This window comes from Falco peregrinus, chromosome 5 (assembly GCF_023634155.1).
Source record: "Falco peregrinus isolate bFalPer1 chromosome 5, bFalPer1.pri, whole genome shotgun sequence".
Lineage (NCBI taxonomy): Eukaryota > Metazoa > Chordata > Aves > Falconiformes > Falconidae > Falco > Falco peregrinus.
The window spans coordinates 49,645,957-49,673,455 of record NC_073725.1 but is presented as its reverse complement, the minus strand read 5'-3'; the positions used below and the strand labels follow the sequence as shown (position 1 = coordinate 49,673,455).

Here is a 27,499-nt window from a genome sequence, read left to right as displayed (position 1 = left end):
CCCCACCCCCCCTCCCCCTCCCATCCCTCCCGGACTTTAAGACCCCACACTATGTCATGTGCTGATTTCTGAACAGTAGGAGAGGTGGGTGCATAATGTAGAAGCAAAACCATCGTGTTTTATTGCTGAATCCCCTTAACTGAATCTTTCAAAAAAATTTCTAGGAATACCTGAGAACATGTATTTTTCTTCAAGAACTAACTACATTTTTTAAATTGTTAAAAATGTGTAGTTTCTAGTTAGTATTGGACAAATATTGTTAACATCATTACTTACAAGCTTCTGAGAGCCGGTTTACATTTCTTTAATTTAATTTGGATTTTCCTGACTTGGCTCATTAAAGTCCCTGAGAGAGATTTACATCAAAATTAATTATATCAGTGGTTGAATTGCTTAAGTAACTTGGAGAACTCTGTTTCAAATAGGTTGTAAGATGCTGTTTGATGTACGCTTATGTTTCATAAAATTAGATGTTGTAAACCCTATAGATTCTCACCCAAGATGGCTTTCACAGAACTAATGGCCTCTGACAAGGACCATGGAAATTACTATTGTATGTATACTTCATAATTGTCTTTTTGAAAATTTAGTTACAGAATATTGGAAATTGTGGGGGGAAAAAAAAAAGTAGACACCGTAATAAAACCTTCATAGTCCCAAATATTTTTTTATTGGTGGAAATTCTGTGGAAAGGGTTAATTTTTATGAAAAGACACCCCCCCCCCCACCCCACCCCAACTTAGTGGAACAAACAGTGATATTTTGGTTTACTATGAAAGAACTGTTCAGAAAAGCTAATTCAAGTTCTACTTTTCCAATAGACTTAAAAAAGTATATATAGCAGAACTAATACAGTTGTCAAGTGTTCAAGGTTTTGCTGAATCTGTGCTTTAGCAATTTTTACTTTGATCTTGAGTAAGAATTTCAGTTTTCCAAGACTGTGCTGTTGTGCTAGGACAAGAAACAATTTAACTTTAATTTTTCCAACACCTTTTGGTTACTTTTAAAGCATATTTCTTCTACATTTTTTTTACTAAAAATCGCCACAGTGCTGTAAATTTGGGGTTTGGGTTTCCTCCCCCCTCCTTTTTGTAGACCTATAAAAAAAGCAATTGTAGAATATATGATGAGGTACCTGGTTTGAAAGGCATGATGCAATTACAATACCAGAACTTCTGGGTTTTATAGAAAGACTTCTAATCGTGTCATAGAAAGTGAACTTGTAAACCTTATTTGCAAAGTACTTTGATATATTTAAAAGGTTTTTAAATCTTATTTTGTTATTTTTTTTTCCTTCAGAAAGGAATACAAATACAACTTAATATGATTTCATGTAATGAGAACCAGTATCGCTTACAACATAACAGTTGTGCTCCTGCTGTTTTATTTGTACTCTAAACAGTTAAGGGCTGAAAAACTATTTATCACTTTGCAGATCAGGAGAAAATACTTGATAATCCTATGGTTGTGTGACTGCAAAACTTATATTGTCACAGGAGGAGGTGCCTCCCTTCCTCTGAATGTGCCTTGAAGTGCAGTGAAACCCATCAAAGTTCAGAGCAGCTCTTCATTATTTTTGTCACCATTTTCATTGTGCACTGAGACTTTGCAGAAAGGCCAAGAGAATGAGCAAAGTGAATGCATTGCAAGTGACCTGCATTCTGGAGGTGACCTCTGAAAGAAACCTGTGTAATTCTTCTGCATTATGAGAAAATGAGGTTAGATATGAATTCTTTTGCATTGTTACAGCACCAGAGCTGACTATATTAAAATGCAAATATAGTAAACTTCGAAGAAGTTCCCTCAAATGACTGTTGCACCTGGCTGATGATACTAGCTCTCACGCTGCCAGAAGCTGTTATCTGGTACTCTTTCAGAGTTTCTGTAACCCAGAAAGGGCAGCAATGCAATGTAAAAATTACTTTATTGGTATAAATAAACAGTCTTTAAATTTGAAAAGAAACACAGTGAAGTCTTTAGAGCTAAATAGGGCTTGCAAAGTTATTCCTGAGGTTATTGCACATACTGGATGTCCAGAGTAATTTGCAACACATTTTGAGGTTTGTATGGATCAGCTTAATACAGATTGTTGTAGAAAAATTAGAGAAAGAACTTGCTAGGTTTGTAATTTGGAAGTTTTGCTTTAAAATGCAGTGCTTCAAAAGAAAGATCTGATCAGGTGTGAAAATGTGGCATAAACACCACTAAATCCAAGAGTCTGGATTTAGGTAATTTTCAAAATATTTGTATAAAATATTTGTGTTATAGATGTGTATTTAATTTTGGCTTAACGAGTCTAGACACAAAGATGGTGTGCGTGGCTTAGGATGTCCCTGAGCTGCCAGTCACTAGAGAGTGGAGATAGGAAGTATTTTTGCCCTGTTCTCTTGGCATCTGTTAGAGAAGGTTGTTACAGGCAGCACACTTGGGATGGATGGATCTAGTACAGCTGTCTGTTTTGACGGGTGTTGGGTTTTTTTTTTTGGTAATGTTTTCTTTATTTCTTTCTTTCGTTCATTCTTTTTTTTTTGGAGTTTTTTTGTTTTGTTTTGTTTTTTACATTTATTTAGTAAATGCCTGGTTTTCTAGAAACATTTGAGAATTGCTTTTCCACATCGACCTAGCTGTATCTTTAATGTGCATAGAAGGTATCAGTGGACTTACCTGCTCAAATGTCAAAATGGCCTGCTGCTGAATGCTATTACATAGTTAATTTTGTTTAATGCCATTTTTGTGTGCATGCTATCGAGGGATGTGATTTCACCATCAAACAGTATTGATCCCTGTGGATGACTTTAGAAAGTAAGGATGCTCAGAGAAAAACCCTTTGGAGACAACTGTAATTTTGGCAGCTGCTGACTGCAACATGAGTGATAGCTGCCTGGTACCAGTCCCTGGGAGCCGGCTACAGTGAGATTGGCCCCATACCATACTGGATGCTCTCCACCTCTGAAGCCGTAAGAAATAAAAATTCTTCTCCCACTAGTGTTCTGGGAGAGATGAGAGCTCACTGATCTACAGTTTCTACCTTCTACCACCATATGAGTATGCAGGAAAAATATTTCCCTTTCCTTTTCTTCACTGTTCCGTTATCGTTCTACATTTTCACATTATTATGCGGAGTAGATTGTGCTGCCTAATTATAGGTGAACCTGGTTAAAGTAGGCAACCTTTGTATATGAACATGTCACCCATAGTGGTGGTGGTTGTTGGCTTTTTTTTTTTTTTAACTGCAGCAGGGAAAGAGATTTGCAAGGTGACTGCTTTTGTTTAGTACTTCTAGGTTTATCTGTCATATCACAAATCTTACTTGCCGTGAATTTTACTGCGCACTGAAATGTCATTACCTGGTTGATTTAGTATGTTTATTTAAGACGTAAATTTTTAGGTAATATTACAATTTTTTCCTAAGGAAAAAATAATTGCTTACTCATTTATCAGTGTTTTGATTACAAAAAAAATAATCATATCCTGCGTCATCTTAAAGGAATAGTTCATTTCAACAGAGATATTTCAACACAGAAGAAAAGCAACCAACCCAAATCTAATTCAACAAGCAAAAGAGAATAACCTAATCTCCCCACAAAAGCCTAGAAAAGCGGGGGAGATATTTTTCCTTCCCTTTTCCATTTCTAGCTTGTCTTCTGAACATCAGGATAATAACTTCTTGCCATGTTCAGAATATTTCATTTGAGTTCTGACAGTAATAACCATGTTTTATTTGGCTGTCAGGGGCCCTGTAAGATGGACAGATAATGTGTTCATTCTCTGTCCAGTGGGAAGAGAATACACTAACTGTCTAAAATGATATGAAAAGAATGAGAGCTAGTTAAGCTGATTTTGGGGAGAATAAAAGAAATATATTTATTTGCAGTGGTACATTGCAAGCTGCTTGTTAGATGAGCACTGGTAATTCCTTGGGGATTATGCATAAACCAAACCAAACACAACTATGTCTTTTTGTGAACACAGACATCCACTTGTTCTGGAGATGCCATCACTTGGGATGTTTCCCTGTTTCCTGTATTTTGAGAGGTTTGAACCTTTCTCCATCCATGTTATAGGAGATCTAAACTTTAACGAAAAGTCTGCAGTGAAGTATAGCCTTATAGGAAAATAAGCTTTCTGGGACATCTGGTGTAGAGAAACTGGCTGATTCGAGCCCGGCGCAGTGTGTAACAAGTGGTAACTGCGTAGGCATCCTAAGCCTTTTTAGCGTGCTGCAAACTCTGAGGAGCCTGACTTGGGGATGAGGAATAATGCATCCTGAGACTACAGAAGTATCTAGCATATGTGTGGAGGCGGGCCGAGACTCAAGCCATTATGTTTCAAGGGTTGTGGCTACATCTCCATGGTGGGCACAGCCCTGTAGCAGTAAGGCAGACGTGCCCTTCTTGGTGCTGGCTGGCTTGTGGCACATGGGGTATGCAGTCTGTGTTTGTTTACTCTAATTTTTCGTTCGTTTTCTCATTGTCCAGTTGCAGAATGTCAGAATGTGTTCCTGATTTCTTGCCTGGTGACAATGGCATGGGCAAAGGAATCGCTGCCCATGTGTGTTGCTTTGCTTCTTGTCATTCTCAGCTGCCTGAATCTGTTCTCCACTCAGCCGCCTAATTAGCCTAATACTTTTGGCTGTAAGTCTTTCATGGAAAACAGCCTGTGCATGGGATTTCAAAGTGCTTGAAGAGATTCGTATTGCACAAGAGCAAAGTAGATGGATCATTAATAATGGACAGACAGATCTGGAGTCCTAAATCTAGGCATCTACCCGCTTTTGCAGTCCCTTATGTGGCCTGTGGTGTCAGCTCTGCCCTCGTTAAGAAATTATTTCCTAGTTGATTATCAGAGTGTGATGGAGATACTGAGTGGGGTTATTCACTGAGGAAGGTGGTTATACTTGGTTGTATTACTAGCTTGTATCTAAAATAACCTGCAAACAAAAACTGGGCTGTGTTCCTTGTAAATGCCTGGGAGGGGTGGTTTCAGCCAAGAGTAGCATGGGGCTCAGTGGCAAAAAATCAAATCATCAATTTATTCTCTGCTTGGGGACAATTTCAGGGAAACTGGGGCAGACAGCCCCTTATTATTTTCAGCTTTTGTCTAGACTGCATATCATTCCTGAGGGTTAGTACCACTGTGGGTCACACTAGGACCTGCAGGCGGTCAGTGATTACGGTTACATATGTCATGTACGTGGTTTTGGGGATTATACTTTTAATGGGAATTTTTCCTAACTTGCTTTCAGTGTTTTAACTGAAATGATGCTGTAGTTTTCCACATAGTCTTCTGTGTGACACCAATAAACACTTGACTGATTGCCTATGCGACTAATGCAGCTGGACACTTGTCAAGATAATCTAAGATCTTTTCATGTATACAGGAGTAAAGATGTCCTAGCATCCAAATTTTTGTCTGTAGCGTGTTCATTTTTTACTTAAGCACAGTCAACTCGTGTTAGATTGCTGAGTCAAAGATGTGAAAATGACCTACCATGTCATTTTGGTGCGGTTCAAACTATTGCTCCAAAATGAAAATGGGATCATAGAACACATGGTGTTATGAGCAATTTGTAACCTTTTGTTTCTTGCTTTCAGATTAGCTTTAAAGCATTAGCCTTAAAACATTAGCCTTGGTCTGGAAAGAAACTGGTGGACACTGTATTAACAGCCATGTTGGTCTCATAAATCACGTTTTTGTAGTCTTTTAGTCAATTGTTCCTTATTCAGGCCATGTGGTTAAGGTGATGCACAGCATTACTATGGTCGTTCCTCTTTTAACATAGTTGTGTAGATTTAATGTTCCTTATATGTTGTAAATGATATTTGATGGCAGTTTTCATATCTGTTAACATCTAATAGTTTAATAATTGGAAGTACAGCTCTTAGTGGAAATTTACAGTGTTTTTTTTTTTTTTTTTTTTTTTTTTTTTTTAATGTGCCCCTCTCCATTTCCTAAATACCTCTGCAGCTGAGTAACAGTGATGGGTATTTATGGTGCCTAATTTTAGGTATTTGAATTGTGCTAAAGTTAAGCTGGTATTTTCATGTCTGTACTGCTAGTGGAAGAGACCTACATCCTCCAGAGAGTCCATCGGCATCAGGCACGCAGAATTCCCTGCTGCTGTGCAGAGACTGGCTTCTCAAAACAAGAACCTAAGATTGATGTCTGAAATTAAGCAATGCTTCTCCTTGAAAAAAAAAATACCGAAAATGAACTTCAGTGCATTTTTAAAATAGTTTAGTCTTAAGGACAATTTGCAAAGTTAAGTCTGCTGCATGACAGGATCTAAACAGAATGAGCTGAGTGTGTAGAAGACTCTGATGCACAGGTTGTAGGAAGTATGGCTGGCTGCTGAATAGGTGCCAAGTAATTTAGTACTTCGTGCTTCTTACTGGCTAGCTGTTCTGCTAACAGACTTGCAAAATCCCAGACTTTGGGGTCTCAGAAAGACGTCTTACAGTATATATGTGAAATGCTACTACTTTAGGTTTAGCTGGTGTTGATAACTGGGTTCTGGCAGGAGTGATTGGTGTGTCTCAGTGAAGCATATATATCCTGAATATAGTCACACTTGTATCTTGAAAGTATATGAAACCTTTTAGTTTGTAACCACAATTAGTACCTATTGCAGGTAAATGACTTAACACAGAAAGTGAAGTTTTATGCATAGTCTGCATTTTCTTATTTGATGAATTGGACCTCAAAGGAAGAGGTATGAGCAGGAGTTTATAAAGGACCTTTGTTTACCCACAGTAGCTTTTGGTCACATGTCCTACAGGTAGCTCTTCTCTTTTTCTACTCCTGCAATGCCTCTGCTTGTGCTTATGTTGGCCATCTCTCTTTTCTTTGGTTTTGAAGGGAGCATGTGTTGGTGGAATTGGCAAATAAAGCACTGCACAGTGGAAATGTGGGAGTCTGCTGCCCTTCCGTGGGTAGTCAGGAGGCTCCTGTCCAGGTAAGAAGCCCAGGCCAACAGCTCTGGCCAACTAGTGTGTGTATTCTCTCAGACCAAAGAGTAGGCTTTGTGCTGCCCACTGGCTCCATAATAACATAATAACATTTTTCTCCAGGAGAGTTGCCCCATGTTGAACTTAAGTGGTTATGATGGAGGGAGTTGCAGTTCTGGATTTTTAATCAACCAACTCCCATTGTTGAGAGTTCCATTAGGAAGCAGAGCAGACAAGTGATACATTGATCTGAAATCTTTCATCTCAGATTTGATCATTGGTCTTAAATTATTTTTTTAGCAAAGGGGGCTGAAAGTGAGAGATGAAGTCAGTCATTTAGGGATTAGAGGAAGGAGGAAGCTGAAGCATCCCTTCAGGTTCCACTATCAAGTGCCTTTTGCCAACACTGAAACTTGTAGCAGTTTCCTTGTCTGACTGCTCTGCATGTAAACCTTGCAAGAAGAATTTTGAAAACTGTCGTCTCTATCTGCTCAGTCTGAGTTGTTTCTACCTGACATACTTGTATGTAAAGTACACTGAAGTTTTAATGAACCAATTAAAAAACAAAAAACTTGCTGAGTTTGATGCTATGAAGTAAAATCATTGGGTTGAATGTGTGTGTTTCTAATGAGATTTAATTACAGCTTCAGTGCCTTAGTTAAGTGATTTTTATTTTTTTTCTTTGTCATCTCACATTTTTGAATTATAAAATATATGAGAATCTCACACTGTCATGTTTCACTTCTGTATTTATTTCAAGAAGATATAAAAAAAATCATCAGTCTGGGCAAGTCTGGTTAAATTTTTTTTTTTTTTAATGCATTCTAATAGTTCTGTAGGTACTGGTTTTTGGGGCGTTTTTTAGAGTCTGCCGTATTACTGGATTTCTAAGATCAAATGAGCACAGTGAAGAGGCAAGAGTGCTGTTAAATATCCTTAATTTTGTCTCTTTCAATATAGTTCTATTTCATAGAAATTAAAAAGTGTTCTAAAATAGCACTGGAGTTGTATCTGAACATGAAGGCTTAAATTCAGGGCCTTCTAGGAAATGTTTGCTGTAAGTTGAATGGAAAAGTACTTTGGTTTTAAGTGGAATTTATAAGGATCAGCAAAGCGTAGATTAGATTCCAGTGTACTTTCAATGCAGTATTTAAAGCAGCCTATATTGAACTGTTTATTGCTTCTGCTCACAGGCCTCAAAAGTGATTTTATTTTATTTTGGAGGGGCTTGGTGTCTGATCCAAGTTGTGCTTTCAAAAGATGAGCATGCTTTGCATTTCTTCACCCGCTATTCCCTGTGGTTTTCCACTTCTGTGCAGCAGCTGTACTCCTTGTACAAACCATACATGTCCTTCTGGCCTGGGCATATACCATGGTCCAGGACCTGTTTGGGGAAGCATCAAGCGCATATTGCATGGAGGTGTGTTGTGCCAGGACATGCACTGTATTCTTGCTCAGAAGAGCAATGCAAAACTCTGAATTGAGTTCTTAAAAACACTTGTCCTCTTGAACGCTTGGTGCTTCAGCTCTCCAGTGATTCACACCAGGGCCGCAGTTTCTTCTAGTTAGGACTAGTTTCACCTGCTGCTCCCCGACTATAGGCGTTTGGATACTCAAGGAAGTCCCTCTACTCAGCTGGGAGTGGAGCGACACCAGCACATAAATAGCCCCAAGTGGAGCTAAAGTTTGCTTGTGGGAGGGAGTGCTGGAAAACCAAAACGATGGTGCTCAGTTGTTTTCTCAGAGATACTTCACATATCAGAACCTTGATGTGATCTGCCTGGGCATCTTCTATATAATTTGCTAAATTAGAATTGAAGGAGTATAGCTGATAACAGACCCAAAATAAACTCATAAACTAAACTTCCTTTATGCAAGATGACAGATGAAGATTGCAGCTTTCTGGCAGTTGTTGGGGGAGTGAGGGGGGATGAGCCACAGTAGCCTTTTTGGGGGCAGAATTAATTTGGCTCACAATAAACAACTGTCATGCCTGCTCCTCAGCACAAGTCATTCCCCAAATCTCAGCTATAAACTAATGACTGCTAAATCCCACCATGGAGGGAGAGGCCTACTTTGTATATGCTGACTGTGATACATCACTGTTATCTTCTCTGTGCTGGTAGCGTGTGTGACCTTGAGTCACATGCTTTAATTCCAGTGCTGCAGCCCCTCTATGGTCCTTCTGAGCTGGTCCTGAAACCCTCCATTCCTGCGTCCCGTGGCTCTGAGACTTCCCCTTGCCTCGGCATCACTACCTGTGCTGCTGCCACCTGCTCCCACCCTGGAGCCCCTCGCTACCTTTTAATGCCATTAATATACAGGCTTCCAGAGGAAAAAGTTTGTTACATGTCCGCTGACTGGTACATGGAGTCATGCTATATCTGTGGTTTAAATAAATGCTTACGCTCTTCTTCCCTTATGTAAATGCACGTGTGCTTATTTTCCACTCATCTCTGAGTGGTGTTGGGGATGCAGTCTTTGAACAAGCATCTGAGAACGTAAAATATCTGTATTGAACAATGCTAAGCTATCAGTGCCAAATTAGAAATGACATATGTGATAAATCTTTTTTGATCATGTTCCAGTACAGTGTAACTTCTCTTTCTCCTCTGTTTTTTCTTTTCTTTTCCCCCGCTTTCTCTCTCCTTCCTATCTCTCCATTATGTGTGAATGCGAAAGGGTGGCTAAGACAGTCCAGGAGGCATTTGCCTTTCTGACAAAGTTATTTTTCTAGTCTGGGGGCCAAACCCATCCTTAAAAACACTCAGTGCCACACAGGCCCCCCCCTGCCCCCCCCCCCTCGCGCCCCTTCACCTCACAAATGTCTGTATCAAAACATCCAGAGTAGGACGGTTGTGGCAGGGAGTGACTCAGTCTTTGGAGTGCAGTAAAATAGTGTTCTGCTTGGTTATGTTTTTTTCTCAAATTCTAGTAGCATTTCTGCTTTCATGTGCTTAATATTATATATATGTTTGTGGAAGAGTTTAGGATTTTAAGTTGATTTTGGTTTTGTTTTTTTTTTCCCCTTCTCTGCATGTGAAATTTTTATTTTTGTAACAACTGTGTGGCTGGCAGCGAGCGTGGGCAGACTGGGGGGACGTGCACCCCTTGTTCTCTGCCTGTTGTTTTCTCTTTGCTTGCTGCCACTTACCTCTGCCAAGCTGAAGGAGCATTTGCTCTGTCATTTAGTGGGAACTGGAGTTTTTCCTGTGTGATTTCTAAGGGAATTTAGTAAAATTCCAGTCTGGACTGATAGCCATGGCCACGTGGTGCCGTTAGCTGGGGCAAACACCTGTGTGTGTCCTGGGATGAGCACAGCAATATGGCAGATTTACATTTCTTGCTTGCATTTTGAGGCAGCTGCACGAGTCCACCTCTGAGGACTAATCTCCTTTTCTTCAGCATTAATTATTCTGGAATTATGTGTAAAATGAAACTATTACATATTTGAAACTTTTAAGTTTTAAGGGACTTAGCATAGGATTTGAACCTCAAATACTCTTGGTAAACTAGCAGCATTTGAAATTTTAATTTAGATCAGCTTAAGGACAAAAGGCTTTATCAGTGATCTGTAACTTGCATTAGCTACAACTTAAAACACTAAATAGCTTCTTTTCAGCCATTTGCCACTTCTCATAAGTAATTTCATAATATGATAAGGAGGTACATTGCCTAGTCCTCTGTGAACATCACACAGTAGTAGGCCAGTGCTTTCAAACACTTGTGCCCAAAGTTAGGTCTAAGCAAAGCGTATTTCAGTACCCCATGGTGGTCTCTGTTTTAATGGAAGGTGTTAGAGCCATCCTGTGTGTGTCAGAAACTTGGGTCGCTTTTAATGAGCCTGATCTTTATACCAGCCAAGTCAACAGTGTTTGGCATTATAGACAATAAGAAGAATGTGTAAGGAAATAAGAGTTAATCTCCTTAAATTATTTTAATATTTTGAGATATATATTTACACACATGCACACTTAAAGCGCTATATCTGGAACTAGTTACCTAGTTAGTTTACTAGAGGAATATGTATGGTATTTTACTAGTGCACGAAGTGCCGCAGTATATACAGAAAGGTGAATCTCAGATTATTAGAGCTGTCAGTGATGGATGCAAGAGGAAAAAAATGGAGAAAAATCACCTGTCTTTTGCGATCTACCCTTCTCACTGACCACAGTCTCTAACATGGAGCACAGCTGAGGGAGTCAGCCAGCAGCAGATCAGCAGCGGTGCTGCCCATGCCTCACGGCCCATCTGTGCTGCTGTAGGTGAGGTCCATTAGCTGCAGATTTGTAAACTGCTGGAGTTCCATGATGAGGAGGCTTTCCCTCCCTTCCCCCTTCTTCTGGCAGCTGGCTGTTCTGCTATTATTCTTGTTCATCTGCTCCATCAGATGTGTGCATGTCCTGCATGTAGTCTCCCTCCCACTCTGTCACTGCGCGCTTTTCATCTTTATGTTACATCCCATTTTGCTCTGTGTTCTCCCCAGGATGTTTGAGGTTCCCATCTCAGGAATTCCTGCCAAGTTCTGATCCCAGCATCTGTTCCTGACATTATCCAGATGCTCTAATTTTGGGACCTTTAAAGATGTGACTTTTCTGATGTTGTGTTTCTCTGAGACCCAAGTAACCTGAAGTGCAGATACGATTGTGAAAGTGTTAATCTAATTCTTAAACAATTAGTAAAGCCTTTCTGGAAATGACGCTTTTGACCACAAGAGTTTTTGTCATGGCTGGTATGTACTGAATGTAAATGAATTCATTCTGCCTGGGATAAAGTTACTTTTGTGTAGCTGTGGCTAGATGGAGCTGTCAGAATGCATAAGGCGGTTTGATTTATGTGCAAAGGCTGCACGCGTTAGACTTTCCTGGTATATGCTATTCATTTTACCTACTTATGAGCTTCGGTGTTGATGCTCTTTTACTGTTTTAACCTGGATGATATAATGTTTGGTAATTATTTTGGAAAGTAGAGAAATCATTTGGGATACAACAATTAGGCATAGAGACTGCAATAAGATTTGCTTTCAGTGAGGGGCAAGATTATCTTAAAGCAAGGATGTCTGAAAAAGTAATGAATGCATAAATGTTTCTGATTAAATGCGTATTTTTTCATATTTGTGTGGGCAGAGTTGTTTTAGTAAGTGAATGGTCTCCAGTGAGGCAGGTAATTTAAAACTGATCTTGCACATCAGAAAAGGTGACCCCTAATTAAAAACATAAAACCTATTCTCTTTAGAAGCTATGCTGTCTCTCATTTTCAGTCTGTTCCTTTTAATATTAATTACTAGGATGTTTTAATTATAAACAGATCTTGGAGGTATTATCTGCTTCCTCTGTTTAGTCCTTTTAAATGGTAATCGCTTTTGACAGCATAATTTACCCAGCTACCTGTGTTAGCCTTTTGCAATACATCTGCTTTGTGTGGTACCAAACTACAGGCTGCACCCCAAAAAGGTTATCCAAATGTTCATGCAATTGCAAAGATCGAGTCTGGCAGGAGAAGTACAAAGAAAGAAGAATTACATGAGGACTTAATAACACAGTGAGTCAGAAAAGCTATTTCAAGGTGTCTGGAGTTTCCCAAGAAATTATTCTTATCCTGGAGGTAACCAGACCAAATTCACTTCTGTTTCTGCTAGAAGACATGTGGAGAGGAGTGGAAGGTAAGAGGTGAGAGTGGCGGTAGCCTTGGCACCTACGGAGAGTTTCCATCAAGCAGGATTGTGAAGTGGGTGTAGAAGAACACTTAAAAGAGAGTAAAGGAAAAAAAAATAATTTTATTCTCCCCAAACATGTTAAAAGAACCAAACAACCTTAACACCTGCAGTCGTCCCAATTCTCTCCATGGTATCAACCCTGTTCTCCCTAGGTCTTCCGCTCTCTGCCCCCCGCTGTTTGGCCATGCTTGTCCCTTGCCAGGCAAAGCAAAGCAAGCTTCCTCAAGTTGCCCTTCAGCTGTGTCTGTGGTTCTGTTTTGGTTGAAATATTTTAAAGCTGGAAATATTTTAAAGCAAAATGCTATTTTTTTTTAAATCATCACAAATCAGCAGAGAATCACCAAATCTCACTCAAATGGACATTAACCTAATGAAATACCCAACTATGCTGTACGTGTGGAAGCAGAGTGAGCACTTGTTTGGTTTGCTTTGATTGTATTTTTCTGTATAATTTACCAAGAGATGAAACTCAGCAACAAAGTCCTCCCAAATACATGGTGATTTTCAAGAACTTGGGATAGCCGAGACTTTCTCAGCTATTGAAAAAGAAAAGCAACTTTTCTTTGTGCTGGGCCCTCAGGGACTTCCATTCTCTATATTTTTAAGGGTGTTTGAAAGGGAATATTGGGTTCTGAAAGATATTTTTTTTTTTTTTTTGATATCTTATAGTGAAAATTAAAGGAAACTATAAAGGATTTGGAATACCATTAGCTCTGTGAGCACTACTCAAGAAGAATTTATTTGTTTGTAGGTTTAAAATAAATAATCTTTTGCTGCACAAGTCAGCTTATTTTTTGTGATGTTTCTGAATGGGGCCTTTGGTAATCAGATTCTACACATGCTTTAACCTTGTGCAAAATTTAATGAAAAATAGAGTTACTACTGAATATACTGTTTTGCCAGCTCAACAAAAGATGTTAAGTTCTGCATATTTTTGCATAATAAAGATGAGTGTTGACAGTGTAATGATCCATTTGGCACAGATAAAATCATGAATGATTTTAATAACCTTACAACAATATTTGAATTCGCTACAAAATATAATATAGATACTTCAAACAGAGATAGGCCTGCTGCCCTGGTATGGAGTGCCAGCTACTCAAAACCTTAGGTTTTCTAGGGGAGAAAAGAGGAGGAACAAAGAGGCTAGATCATCCCAGAGTTGATGGGGAGGAGTTAGGGTGTCTACAAGGAGGAAGGGATCTGTTTCAAAGCTTTCAGTGCACTCCTTGTCTACAGGTTGAAGCTGACAGGTTTTGGCAATGCTTCTTATCTCCTTCTTCAGGTTGGGTGACACTTATATTGTGCTGGAAAATGTATTCATGGATATGGGATGAGTCAAGGTAAAGTGTAAGAATGATAGTGTGTTCCCAAGTTTGGTAGCTTGAAATGATTGTGCATAGAAACTTAATTTCTCTTTTGAGTGACTCTTTTTTTAAAAAATGTTTTTTGGACTCATTTAGGTGATGCAGGTGCATCAGTCCCAGTTTTCACAGTGATTTAGGGAATTAATTTTCAGAATGAATTCTGAAAATAAAGCTGGAGTCTTTGAAGCTTTCACACTAAATTATTTAGGAGTATAATTACATCAAATGTCCCAATTTATGTTCTTGTTGCTTCAGTGCTTCGGTTATAATGCTTGAGTGCTGCATCTCCTATGTAAAGAGAGAGCGCTGTAAGGTGGTAGAGGCTTCTGCACCAAATAGTCAAGAATCATGGACTGATGCAAACTGTCCTGAGTGTGATATCAGAGATCTCCTTTGTTATTCATTCCTGCATTTCACAGAATTAAAAGAACTTGACTTCCGGTGAATCGGTGAATGTGTTTTGAAGATGGATGTGATGATACTCACCAGTTAGTTTCCTTCTGAGGTCCTCCCTCCTTACCCTTCCCTTCTTCCTGTTGCTCCTTTTTTTTTTTTTTTTTTTTTTTTTTTTTCTTTTTCCCTGCTGGTGTTTATTTTCATAAGTATTTAGATGTCAGATTTGAAAAGCCACCAGGCAGTTTTTAAAAGTAGAGTTTCAAAAATATCTTTGGCATCTGATTTCTAATGATTTTATGGGGAGAAAATAAGTGAGATGCTTTACTGCAACCTTATCTGTCAAATTACTGTTGAAAATGTGGCTCCAGATCGTTTTGAAAATGGTTTTGGTGTTGGGAGCCTAGGTTTTAGTGAAACTCCCCGGGGCTCAGTTACTATTTTAACTTGGTGTTTTGTGGGAAATAAACACAGGCCCTATCTCCTCCTGGCAGGTTACGGTGCATGGTAGGCAGATATCCATCTGGATGTGGATGCACCAGGTGGTTATTTCTTCAGACAGAGATCACTATAGTCCTCTTGATTGTAGAAAATGTAAAGGTATTAAGGAAGAACTGTAGGATGGCAGTTTTGGGATTCTCTCCCTTTCTAGACTATCAATGTTATCTGTTGGGTGTCTTTTGCTTAAGACCAAAGCTCCTTACCTGGCATAGGTTCACATAATAATTCTGGTGAGTCAAGTCCCCTGTGCCTGGGGGATGCCACAGGAGGGGACAACCTCCATGGATGCCTGGTATGTGTCGCTTGCCATCAGCCTGGTGCAGCTGGACCACTACCTTTTATTCTTCCTTTTGCAAGGATAGGCCTCATTGACTGTAAGTTGGTGCATTGTTTTCACTATTGTTACATTTTAATATAATATAAAATGTTAGTCGCGAGGGAACAACCAGTTGTTTGCATTTAAGATTTTTTTAAAGCCTTATTTAAAGAAGGAGAGGCATGAATTATTGCCTAATGTGCTGATTGTTTTTGTCATTATGCACAAAATGAAGAATATTGTTATTGTTATTTTAAAATGCCAGCGGTAAATGTCTCTCTCTTTGTCATTTTGTAATACTAGATAATGAAGTTAGTTAAAAAACCATCCCTATTTCACTGTTTTTAAGACCTCTGAAAAGTTTCTTGGGGGGGAAAAAAGAAAGTGTTATATGAAAGGCAAAAGGTACACAGAGTTACCTCTTAAACAGACCTTGATGTTGCTTTAAAATAAGCCTAATTTAATAGGTATTGTGTTGCACACCGAAGATAATTTAGGCTAATGTCAAGGACAAGTGTTATCTATTCCTTTGTTGTAGTGAGGTATTGAAATAATGAGTGGAACAGAAGGGAATCAGAAAATGTTTGAAGTTTTTCATCTGTGTCTCTAGATGGGTATTTTTAATCACATTCTCCTGGCTTTTGCATGCAAATTACACCGAACAGCACACACTATACGAAATGAAGAGCTGTATTTTACAAAGTCTATTTTCTTCAAGTTTAATAAGCTTGCAAAGATTGGCCTATGCTTTAACTAACCAGGTACCTTTTTGCATCTCAGCTGAAATTAAAATCCTAGATTTTGAATTCTGGGGTTTTTTGATCCTGTAACAGAGGAATGGAAAGCTTGGTCTTTTTGGGGGTTTCTGAAACAAACCATTTTTTTTGTTAGTACTCAGGGGCTGCAGCTCCCAATGACAGATGAGACAACTGTTAAGATTTAATACATCTTTTCTTTCAGCAATAGATCTTGCTGTGTGACACCAGCCCCTCTAATAACCCTGTGTCTGGATTACTTACTGCATAGTGTCGCTGCTTAACTGCTGAACTCTGTGGCAGAAACAAAATACTGAACTTGAGTATGGTCCATGCTGTTGACCGGAAGATCTGCTGACCTGCAGAGTCATCCCACACCCACAAGCTCAGCTACATGGAGAATAATCAGGGTATCTTTCTGAGACAGGTCCTCTTAGAAATGGAGGTAGACTTTTATAGTGCACTCTAAAAATGTAAAATTGCTTCCAAAGTAATATTAATATTGTCCTCAGTGTGGTTCGCATATATTCGTTTGTGCTGAGGGATCAGAAATGGAGAATTGGCTTGTTCACAGTCAGATGTTTCCCTGCTTCTTCCCAAGCATAGCACTCTCTCTTCTGACACGAGAGGTGCTTTATGCACCTCTTTAAAGCCAGGACAGATATTTTTTTTTTCCCTATTTCTTTTCAAAATGAGCTAAGAAGATCCCATGGTAAATCACATATTGTGGTAATTTTTCAGAGTGTGTCCTTAGACTTTAAGAAGAGGGCTGTTTTTACAAAGGGCTTTTGGAAGAAATATTTTCCATATAAATTGAGTATTTAAGGAAATAACAGGGTAGCAGTATGTTCTGTATGCTTTCAAAGAAAGAGTTGGTGAAGAAATACCCATTAGAAAAATCCCGTGATAAAAACCCTATGATTGAAAAACTTTCTGATATAGACAGAGATATTTTCCCCAGCTGTTCTCAGAGCCCAAACAAGCATGGAATTAAACATTTTGGTACCTGCTGTGTGGAGGGACTGTAGCAACTGAGGAAAGCGAACCTCTCTTTAAGTGTAATATCTTCATTTTTGCTGAGAAGCATCAAAGGAAAAAAAAAAAGATTGTTTAGAAGGAATGAGGATGTTCTGTATTCTTGCACTCTCATTTTAACAGTAGTTTTGTGTTTAGTTGCAGGCTCTGGAATCTCTTACCCCATAATCTTAAATCACTTTTGCAGTGAGATGCGTCTGCAGCATTTCTGCTTTTTGGATTTTGCATGGCTGTCTCCATCCTTGTCCCCATCCTCCTAGAGACCAGAGTGCAGCGATGGCACTGCCCTTTCTTTTGCCAGGGTTTAGCTTAACAGCTGCAGGTACCAATGCTGATTAATGTGTCAGTTGTTACCTCCACTGAGAGGGCCGGGACCAGTAGCTAAGTCACACTGCTTGTGGAGCCTTCCTTAGCTTCCTCAGCATCGTTGAAGTTAACAGCAGAAATGCAGCGTTCAGGAGCATAAGTTAATGTAATGAACTGGAGCTTCTACCCGTTCCTGGCCTAGGTGGGTATGTCTTACCGAGGAGAAACCCACCTACTGGCATCTACGTCCTTCTCCCCTTGTCTGTCAGTTTCGTGAAATGTAGACTGCTTCTATTTTTCTTTCTGCCAGCAATGCCTTCTGGCCATGTGGTGCAGGGCTGCTGGCTTGTCTGTAGGAGATGACAAGTGCAGATGCTTTCTTTGGCTATGGAAGTTAGCTGGTGATGAAGTCCAAGATCCAGCTCTGGTGTTGGACTTGCTGTGTCCATGCAGTAGGTTTGGCCAGGAGAGCAGGTCAGAAGGACTTCGCAGGATAATCAGTTTGTGCATGTTTTGTACATATCTGTGCCCGTCAGGCCACACACGTGAGCTGGTGGCTCAAGTCTCATTCAGTACGTTACGCAGGAGCAGTATGTCTGCTATCAAGATCTGAGGTCATGAAAAAGCAAACCCAGCCAACCTGACAGGCAGCTCAGTTGGTAGCTACCTCTAATAGCCCTCATAATACTTTTACACTGTTCAGTTATTGTCTTATTTCTTGGTCTGAACCTCAGCCTGGCTTAACCAATAGAGATCAAGCAGAGATCTATACAGACAGAATTTACACAGTTTACTTTCCAGGGTGCCATAGTCATGCTTGCTTTTAGCCTGTTGCTCAGCAATAAGGGAGAAAGGAGAAAAAGTTTTTTAAATTTATGTAATATTAAACTAATGTGTTTTAAATATTTAGAATTTTAAAATATATTTAATAGTCTGGGAACTTACAGGACAGTACATAAAAATGCATTTAATGCCTACTGGGAGAAAATTAGATTGTAATTTAACATTGGTTCTAGAATTTCTCAGATCAAAGTGCTGTAGGAAATGAATAATCAGAAGCAATGTTTTAATAAAAAGCTTGTATATTTACTTTGGAATCTTTTCTTAGATTTAAAGAATCATGAAAGCAGAAAATTTTTAAACTATCTGTAAAATTAAAGTCTCCTTTGAATCGATAGATGAGTTTAGAGTTGCAAATATGATTTAACTTGGTATGTTATGTTGAGCTTTGAAAGTGAAGGGTGTTTACTTAGCAGATACGAGAATGACTTTCAATGAGACCAGCAGTCGTTATTTTCATATATTATGGGGTATTGAGGGGGCAGATTATGTTCAGCAAAGGCAATGCAGAGTCCTGCATATGGACTGGAATAACCCTCCGCTGCAGCATGGGCTTGGGGGCCCACTGCCTGGGTAGGAACAGACCTGGTGGACAACCCCATGAACGTGAGCCAGCAGTGTGCCCCTGTGATAAAGATCACCAGCTCCATTCTGGGTGGTATGAACAAGCCTGTAGCCAGCAGGGTGACAGAAGTGACTACTTCTCTCTGATTCTGGAGTATTTTGGCCTCTTCACTACAAGCAAGACACTACCATGATGGCCCAGCCAGAGGCCACCAGGGTGAGCTAGGGGTCTGGAGAGCATCACAGGGAAAGGGTGGCCTTCAGGGGTGCTGTATGGCTGTGCAGTTGCCCAAAGCACAGCATTCTTGACATAGGTGGTCTCCATCAGGCATGGTGAAGATGGAGCTAATACTTTTCTCTGAGGTGCACAGGAGTAGTGCGAGGGACAACAGACACAAGATGCAACAAAGGAAGTTTCAACCTGATATAGGGGGAAAAAAAAGTATTAAACCCAAGAGTGCTCAAACACTGGTCAAGATTGCCTAGGGAGGCTGCGGAATGTCCGTCCTCAGGATTATTCAAAACAACTAGATGTGGCACTGAGCAACCTCTACCACTGACCCTCGTTTGAACAGGGATTTGGACTCCAGAGGTCCCTTCCAGTCTAGGTTATTCTGTGATTCTGTATGAGATTACACTTCTGTATAATCCATAGAAGATCTAACACAAAGTGTTAATTTGGTAGTAGAGTATGACCCTTACAATGTCCTCCTTGTTTTTACAAAAGCAATAATTCATTAAAGTTATTACAAGAATATTGGTTGTTTGGCTCTCTTCTAGTCACGTGACTTTGAAAAGTTGTAAAGCAAGTTCTGGCTTCATGACTGAAGTTGATTAATTAGGGCAGGTAAATATTTTCTTCAAATTGTAAAGGTTGTTGTTTGTGTTTGTCTAAAATTGAAAACTGCTTTTGCCCCCTTTTTCCTTTCAAAATGTTGGGTGATCTATAAGTCTTTAGAGGGGACACTTGGGCTGCACATACAGCGCACAATGCCTGTTAGATGCTGCTGGTTTTGCTAATTGATTTTTTTTTTTTTTTGTGTCTGTGGGCAGTAGTGCATTATTTGTGAAAATGTCCATTTTTTTCTGTATTTCCTCTTTACCAGTTCATTGAAACAATAGTTACATTTAAATGGGTTTTTAATGAGCCATGTAGAAAAGTGAAGCTCAAGGAATAATAAGAGTTCAGGTCTGCCATGGGGCTATTAAAGTCAGTTCAGTCATCAGAAAGCCTACAAATTGATTTCATATTTATTTTCTTTCATATCTGAATAATAATTGGCTACTACCTTGCTAATTACTTTCTCAAATGTATGTTTTTTTCCTCTTGTACTTATCTGTTCATTCACCAGCAGCTTGTATTTCAGGTTGTTTTGGAGTCTGAGCTGCTATTAGCTGAAACTGGATTTATTGCTGGGCCTTATTAAACAAGTACTCTTATTTCTGCATTGTGACGTGGACTGAGTAATACACAGACTGCTTTGGGGACACATGTTTTTTGTCAACCCTAAAAAATTACTAGAGAAATCTTCTTGTATTCTCTTGCAGTCCAGTCTCCTTCAGTCATGTTCATGGCAGAGGTGTGTGGTCAGTTCTGTGGTTGCCTTGCAGGTTCATGGTACAGGCTTCCTTAAGGCTGGAAAAGTTTTTTACTGCAGAAAGAATGCCAGTGATTGTGTTTAGATTTTCTGCCAGCATCCTCCACGCCATCTTTCCAGATGCTTGTCTGAAAGTGTATGGCAGTGGTCAGAGAGTGACTGAAATATCTCCCATCAATAGGTCAAGGTGGCTGTCAGAAAGTGTGTGCACACAGAGACCTGTACGTTGGGATGGCAGGACAGAGCTGGGTTTAATTTTCTGGCATCAGGTTTTAAAGGAAATGCTGGCAGTAGCTATTTTAGGTGGAGATACAGTAACAAGGCTAATTTAGATTTTAGAATTTCATTTGGACCATCAAAATCTCTCACTTCAAGGACAAAAATATGCTGTGAAAAAGTTAATTAGTTCAGTTATTAATTGTAAGCTGAGAACCAGAATCCTTGCCACTGTGGGCGCTTCACCAGAGGTAGGTGTTGACCTGCTCCATCAACTCAGAGCTGCCTCAGAAGGGCTGTACTCTCTATTCTGTGGGAATCAGAAAAATAATCACTTGTGTGAGAGGCAGTTTCATACACGAATGGCCATCCTTTAGAGATGATGTGCAGCATAAATGCCAGAAGACCATAGCAGCTGTGAAAGTGAAGACCACATCTGGAAGTTGTTGTATGGGCTGGGAGGGGAAGTACGTGGTTCAGCCAGGGAAAGTGAGACACTTCTGATGGCTCAACAGCTCAACTACTGTGCAATTGGTCACTGGACAGTGGAACAAATTGGGAATGGCCTTGTATGAAATTATCTAGTAAGTGTCCTTCTGGTGAGAAGAAACCAGGTATTTAAAATTACTTATAATCATTAAAAAAGATAAGTGATTTTAGTTTCACTCTTTGTTAAAAGGAGTGGACAAGAAGTGGAGATGAACAGAGGATCACTTGCTGTCTTTCTAGCAGGAAAATAGAGCTGTAATCCTAACTGATGTTAAAATAAGCCTGAAATCATTACTGGTGCCTACACGTGAACCAGTATCAGATTCATCAATAAGTATTTCAGGAGAATTAACAAATTTTGGAGATACTTAAGAATATGCAGAATTCAAGCGATCTTTTTGACAATCTTGCTTGCGATAGTGGGGGATAAAATACAAGTAAAGTTTCCAGCTTTATGAGTTTCTGTGAAGGATTTCTGATTTCATGGATTTTTGCTGGAGAGAGATGACTGGATTGCACCATTTGATAGTGATGAATTGTTTTATATGGTGTTAGTACTTAACGAAAATGTAAACAATTGTTGCTGGTGCGATTAGTTTTTTAATCCAGTTAATTAACATTCAAGTACTTAATCTAGTCTATTAATTAAGACTGCATATGTGTTTACTAGATTTTAATTATGTTAGAATAGATGGAAATTGTAATAATTAATATTGGAATGCAGACTGCTGCTGCTGTGTCAATATTAAATGAAATCATTCTTCTTGCTTTTTATTTTAAGTAAATATCACCTGGTTAGTACGATATGCTCATCCTGGTATCTCTTCCAGAATGATCTAAAGGTTGGAGTATAATTAGTTCCATACAGCATGGTGGTGTGGGAAATCACTATAGAGGGTGGAATGCAGTGACCTGCAGGAATGCCTTCCCCCTGTCCCAAAGCCAAAGGCATCGCAGTAAAACTTTGTTTCGATATCTCAGGCTGTAGAAGAATTTCTTTGTAAGCCGTTTGCTTGATGAACCAAGTATATTTAGCAAAAAGAATTGCATTATGTTGTGCCTCCTTTTTCTGTTTGCTGTAGAGTCTTTATCAGTCAAAAGAGAACATCAAGTTAGTAGCTGGTTTTTCAACTGTACTTCTATTTTTTTTTTTTTTTCTTTTGGAGGATGATGATAGTGGTAAACAAACAAACCACACAACCTCTTTGAGTGTACTGAAGATCACAAGTATGCTTTTTATCACTGGGATGATTGTTGAGTTTTACTGCTTTTATTTCTTTAAAAAAATAGCTGTTAGTCAAACAGTGAATATTGTTGCTTTTTTAAAAATAATATCTTTTGTTGATAATTCATATCGGATTATGCATATTTCTTGCACTGGAGTTTAAAAAAGTAGGAATATTTTAGTTTATGCATATGGACCTTTCAAAGACTTACTGTAATTACATTGCTGAAATGGAACAATCCTTCCTGTAAGTTATGACCTGAACAAAGCTGCTGTCTTTATATTTGAAAGTGCTACTGAATATTTGAAACTTCACTTTTCTTGAAAAACTAGTGTATACTTACACTGGGGACTAAATTCTTAATCTTGTTCAAACATGATTCTTCTGGTGCCAGCTTACATCGATGAAGGATGTGGATCTGTATTGAAACCTTCCTTCTATTGCTTTTGCCATAATATAATTAGAAATGTAAGCGTGCCAGTCTAAATTAAGCCTGTCATTCATCAAATATGCTTTCGGGAGACAAAGTAGTTTGTTGCTGTTTGATTTTATTTCCCATTTCCAGATTTTTAGTTCAATGATTGACAAATTCAAATAGTGTGTCCTCTTACCCCAGGTGATTAAAACTGCTGTAACCTATTTAACCGTATTTTCATGTCTTTGATGCGTTCAAGTTCAGGACCCATGGAATTGGGATGGATGTAACTTGCTATAACTAGTACTGTTGTTATTTATTATTATTGTTGATATGATGCTTGGTCTTTGGATGTGGAGTTGTCTTTTTTTTCAAGAAATGGTTTCAAATAAGCCAAATGGCTCAAGTTTTCACTGGATTTAGGTGGAAGGTCTTTTAAAGAGCTAATATTGATCTAGTACTGAACAGCTTAACTATTTTCTTTCTTTGTGCATTGTTATGGTTTATTCTGGCCTTCTACTGATCCCTTCTGCATAAGAATGGATGATATGATGAATTTCTCAGGTCACTGCGAATGATGAGAGCTAAAACTGAAGGTCAGAGAACAGGAGGCAGAGCTCCTGTGCCTCAGGTATTGGAAGTAACCACAGAGTGGTTCTGGAAAGGATTATGCAGTTCCTTGCATTTGAAAACCAGCAGTGTGCATGGTCATGGTAATTTCAGTCATTTACTACTTATTTAAAAAAAAAAAAAAAAAGTCAGTACGGAAGCAGTCTCCCTACAGTAAAGATGATGATATTTCCAGAAATATAGTAATCTTTGCTTTCTACTCTCTTTGTAAATCTGATATTTAAAGCCTAACAAAATACCATAGGTTTACCGTTGACTTTAAGGCTGATAGAAGCTGGTCTAGTAACCTGTGTTCCATGCTTTGCTAAATTAAAACCATCTCCTTGGCCTTTAAACTTGACTGGCAACTCACTGACAGGCCATTTGTTTCCCTGGTGTAGATCAGCGTTCATTGCTGTGGATTCCTACCACAAAGGATTCTTCATAGGTTCACTGACCTACTTGTGTGGCTTCCTTCTAAGTAGCCGTAAGGTGTCTTTTCAGATGTTTTTTTGTTTTGTTTCTTGTTCCTGCAAAGGTGGTGGTCGAGGTGTGGTTTCTGGGCCTCTAGAGGTACAAAAGTGTATAATGCCTTTCCTCAAAGGAGTTTCCTTGATTAAAATAAACTATGTTGGAGAAATCAGAAATGAGTACTTGGTATTAGAATACAGTGGAAGATGCTTTGACTGTCCTTGTTTCCTGTGAGCTCATGGTCCGCAGAGCGGCATACCAAGCTCTGGAAATCAAGATCCAACACTGTCTATTCACATTAGATCTTCCAGTCCTGAAGACTTTCTATCTTGTTATGAGGAATGACTGTACCTTTGTAATGCTGTTTTAAAACGAACTTCCTATCGTGTGTTCCTAACACTAATTAGATTTGGAGAAGACTAACATGGCTTGTGTTTCTTCACATGCTGTATGCAAAAATGTTACAACGTGGCATGCTTTCTAACGGAACTGAAGCCTTTTGAAGGTTTGATGCTGTCAAAACAATGAATACCTGCAAAAATACATAAGATCAAAAGCTAAGCTTGAAATAAGAAACATTCATTTTTAGATATTCTGATGTCGTAAGTTGTAAACTGTCTGGAATAGGCAAAAAGCTGGAAGCACCTTAAAGTAAAACATACATATATAGAGATGTATATGCACATACCTTTTTACATAGATACACAATATATATAAAATACTTGCAGCAGCATGCATTGAGTAATATGTTTCAGTCAACCTCAAAGGAACAGAATATAATTTGAGGATTTATCTTGATACTTGCCATGCACAGGAGAAAAAGATTGGATGTTTCATGCCCAGGGTTCTTAAATGCATTCATTGTGTTTTGTTATAATACTTTACCCGTCTTCACTTGTGGATTAATTTATTTTCAGTTGCTGGGGATTGGTAATTAGCTTGTTATAAAACAGTAAAATTGTTACAGGTAAAGTGTGCTTCTTTTGAGACATATCCTTCAATTTTTGTAAGTGTTGGTATTTTGCAATGTGTAAGAAAATTTTCTGATACTCTTGAGCTACTGACATTTTAGGTGTTGTCACTTTTGTGTGTAGATTTCTCAAGCTTAAATCAATGAATTGTATGTTACAAGTATGTTCTAGCTACCCACAGCTTCAGCCCGTTTTTCTTCCTTCTGCACCCTACCTTTCAAATAGTATTGGAGAGAGCATGGACTTCTTATCCATTACCAATTCATTCTTTCTATTCTGTGCATGCCAGAACTGAAATTTGCTTTAGGTACAGAATTATTGGCAGAAGTGAGCTACTCTCTGCGATTTCAAAACTACTCATTAGAAAAAGTGAATGCCTGAAAGTACTTTCAAAATCTGAATTCCCAAGTGGTTTCCACCTGGGCTTACAGTTGCAGTTTTAAATTTTTTTTATTGATGCTTGTGTAAGTTAGATTAGAGTAAAGGGACTAACAGTAAACTCTATAGGATGAAATGATGTCAAATTCACTTTAAAAAACAAACAAACAACAACAACTACAACAGAAAAAAGAAAGGAGAAAACTACCTCTGTGATTCCTTTGGTTATACAAACTTCAAGTGTTGTTCTAACAAAATAAACAATTTGCAGAGATCAGAGTAGGTTTAAGTTGATTTGTTCTATTTACCAACTTGGACAAAAGAATGTAATACTTTCTTGGAAATGTCTTTCAAATATTACATTACAGATTAATTCATAGGCTGCAGACTGCTGTTACCCATAAAACTTTTTTACCCATCTTGAAAATTAAGTTCTAAAATTAAATGTGTGTAAGAGCAGGCCTTTTCTCTTTCAGTAGGTCACCAAAGATAAATTGGGATAAAATATTTGTTTAAAATAAAAGCATTCATTTACAGTGGGGAAAAATATCTCAGATTTTCAAAAAACCACTGTGATATTTTTCCTATTTCCCTTGCAATGGTGAAGGTAGATTTAATAAATCTTGATTAAATTAGTAACTTGGCTAAGTTTTAAGTTTTTCTTGAGTTCTTAAGCTTGTATTTAAGAAGATGATTCCAAACAAATACAGAAGTATCTGTAAATTTATGAAAGAAATTTTGCAAGAGAAGCTCACAATTTAAATCATATTAATAGATAATAGCTTTATAGGTGGTAGATTAATAGATAATAACTTGTAGTGATTTAAAATTTTTGGGTGGCTTTGTATTTTGTCTGTAGCTTTCAATATGTATTAGCATCATTTCTTATGGTACATTTTTATGCTATAAAAATGTGGTTTTGCTGATGACTTGATTTTGTAGTAATGATGCATATAAAGGTGTCAAAACATGGGTGATTAATTCCAATGCACAGGCATCAATCAGCACTAAGATAGTTTTCTGCATTTCTGGGTAAGATGAAGTGGTTTGCTGGGAAAGGTGTGACCCTTCCTTTCCTGACTTGGTGCCGTTCATGCTGCAGTTCTGCAGCTTGCAGTGATGGGTTTTGTGCCCCATCAAAGCTGTTGACCCTTGGTACTATCCAATTAATAGCTGCCTTTCCTTGGGCTGATGATGTTGTGATCTAGGCATTGATCTGAGCCTCTGCTGATAGATGTTTCTCGCTCTTTGATGGGAAGAAATGATGAAATGCTGATATACAATGGCACTTTGACGGTGGTGAAAGTTTTTTTTTTTTTTAACAGTACATTAAATTGTCATTTGCAGCTTGTAGCTGTATTTGATGAGCAAGATCCGCACCATGGAGGTGATGGCACCAGCGCCAGCTCAACAGGCACGCAAAGCCCGGAGATTTTTGGCAGCGAGCTTGGCTCCAATGCGGCATCGGCCTTTCAGCCTTACCAAGCAACAAGTGAAATTGAGGTCACCCCTTCAGTCCTTCGTGCAAGTAAGTAAATGTTCTCAGTATCTTGATGTGTTTCATCTTAACTTATTGAGGATGCCAAGTGCTGTTACCCGTTCATGCTGCTGGGAAAATGATTCATTATCTGTCCTTATCGAAAGCTGATCAGAATTGATTAACTGCGTAAATGCTTGTTGCATGCAAGTAAAAACCTTTCTGTTTTAATAAATTATTTATAAACTGCCTTTAGAAGCAATAAGCTCCTTCTGTGCTGCCAGTTTTAAATTGTCCTCACACTGAAAAAATCACAGCAGAATTTGCAAATGCAGTTGCTGCATGGTATAATTTTCAGTTTGCCAGTTTTATTCCATTTAATAAAGGAAAAGGTAAAAAGAAACTAAAGATGGGAGCACTTTCTACTGAACATGTCAATGTTGCTAGGTTATGATTGTCACCTTTCCATAAAAACACCTGCTGATATGTGCATTTACTGTGTTGCAAAAATACACTTCTTTAAAAAAAAAACACCAAAAAAAAAGAGCATCCCTTTTGTTTATTTCAACATGGGGAACATTCATTGCAAAACCATGAAGCAGGAATTATATATATGACATTTCTTGCTCAGACAGGATCTTTGAATGTTTCAGCTTATTAAGAAGAAAAAACATGTATCAAAATTTACATTGTAGTTTTCGTTGTCGTTAAAGGTACCATGCAAACAAGACTATGTTGGATAAAGCATTGTACCTCTTACGTGTAGTGTCTATCATTTTGCTACTGAACTTTTGAAGTGAATACTCCACTCCAGAAAATTTGCAGCAGAAGTTAGTGTCAGTCAGTCCTTTGATATTCTGTAGATAAAGTGTTTTAAACAACTATTCGTAATTCCAGAGAGATTACTTA

The 27,499-nt window shown here is 38.6% G+C and overlaps 1 protein-coding gene across 19 annotated transcripts in view; it reads left to right on the top strand.

The window, feature by feature from the left end:
- PARD3 (par-3 family cell polarity regulator) overlaps positions 1–27,499 on the top strand; it is a 458,092-nt gene that overhangs the window by 127,381 nt on the left and 303,212 nt on the right. For all 19 annotated transcript variants that reach the window (XM_027781621.2, XM_055804333.1, XM_027781620.2 and 16 more), the window contains exon 3: positions 26,461–26,641. In XM_027781621.2, coding sequence (XP_027637422.1) covers positions 26,461–26,641 — 181 coding nt within the window. The remainder of the gene's footprint in view (positions 1–26,460; positions 26,642–27,499) is intronic.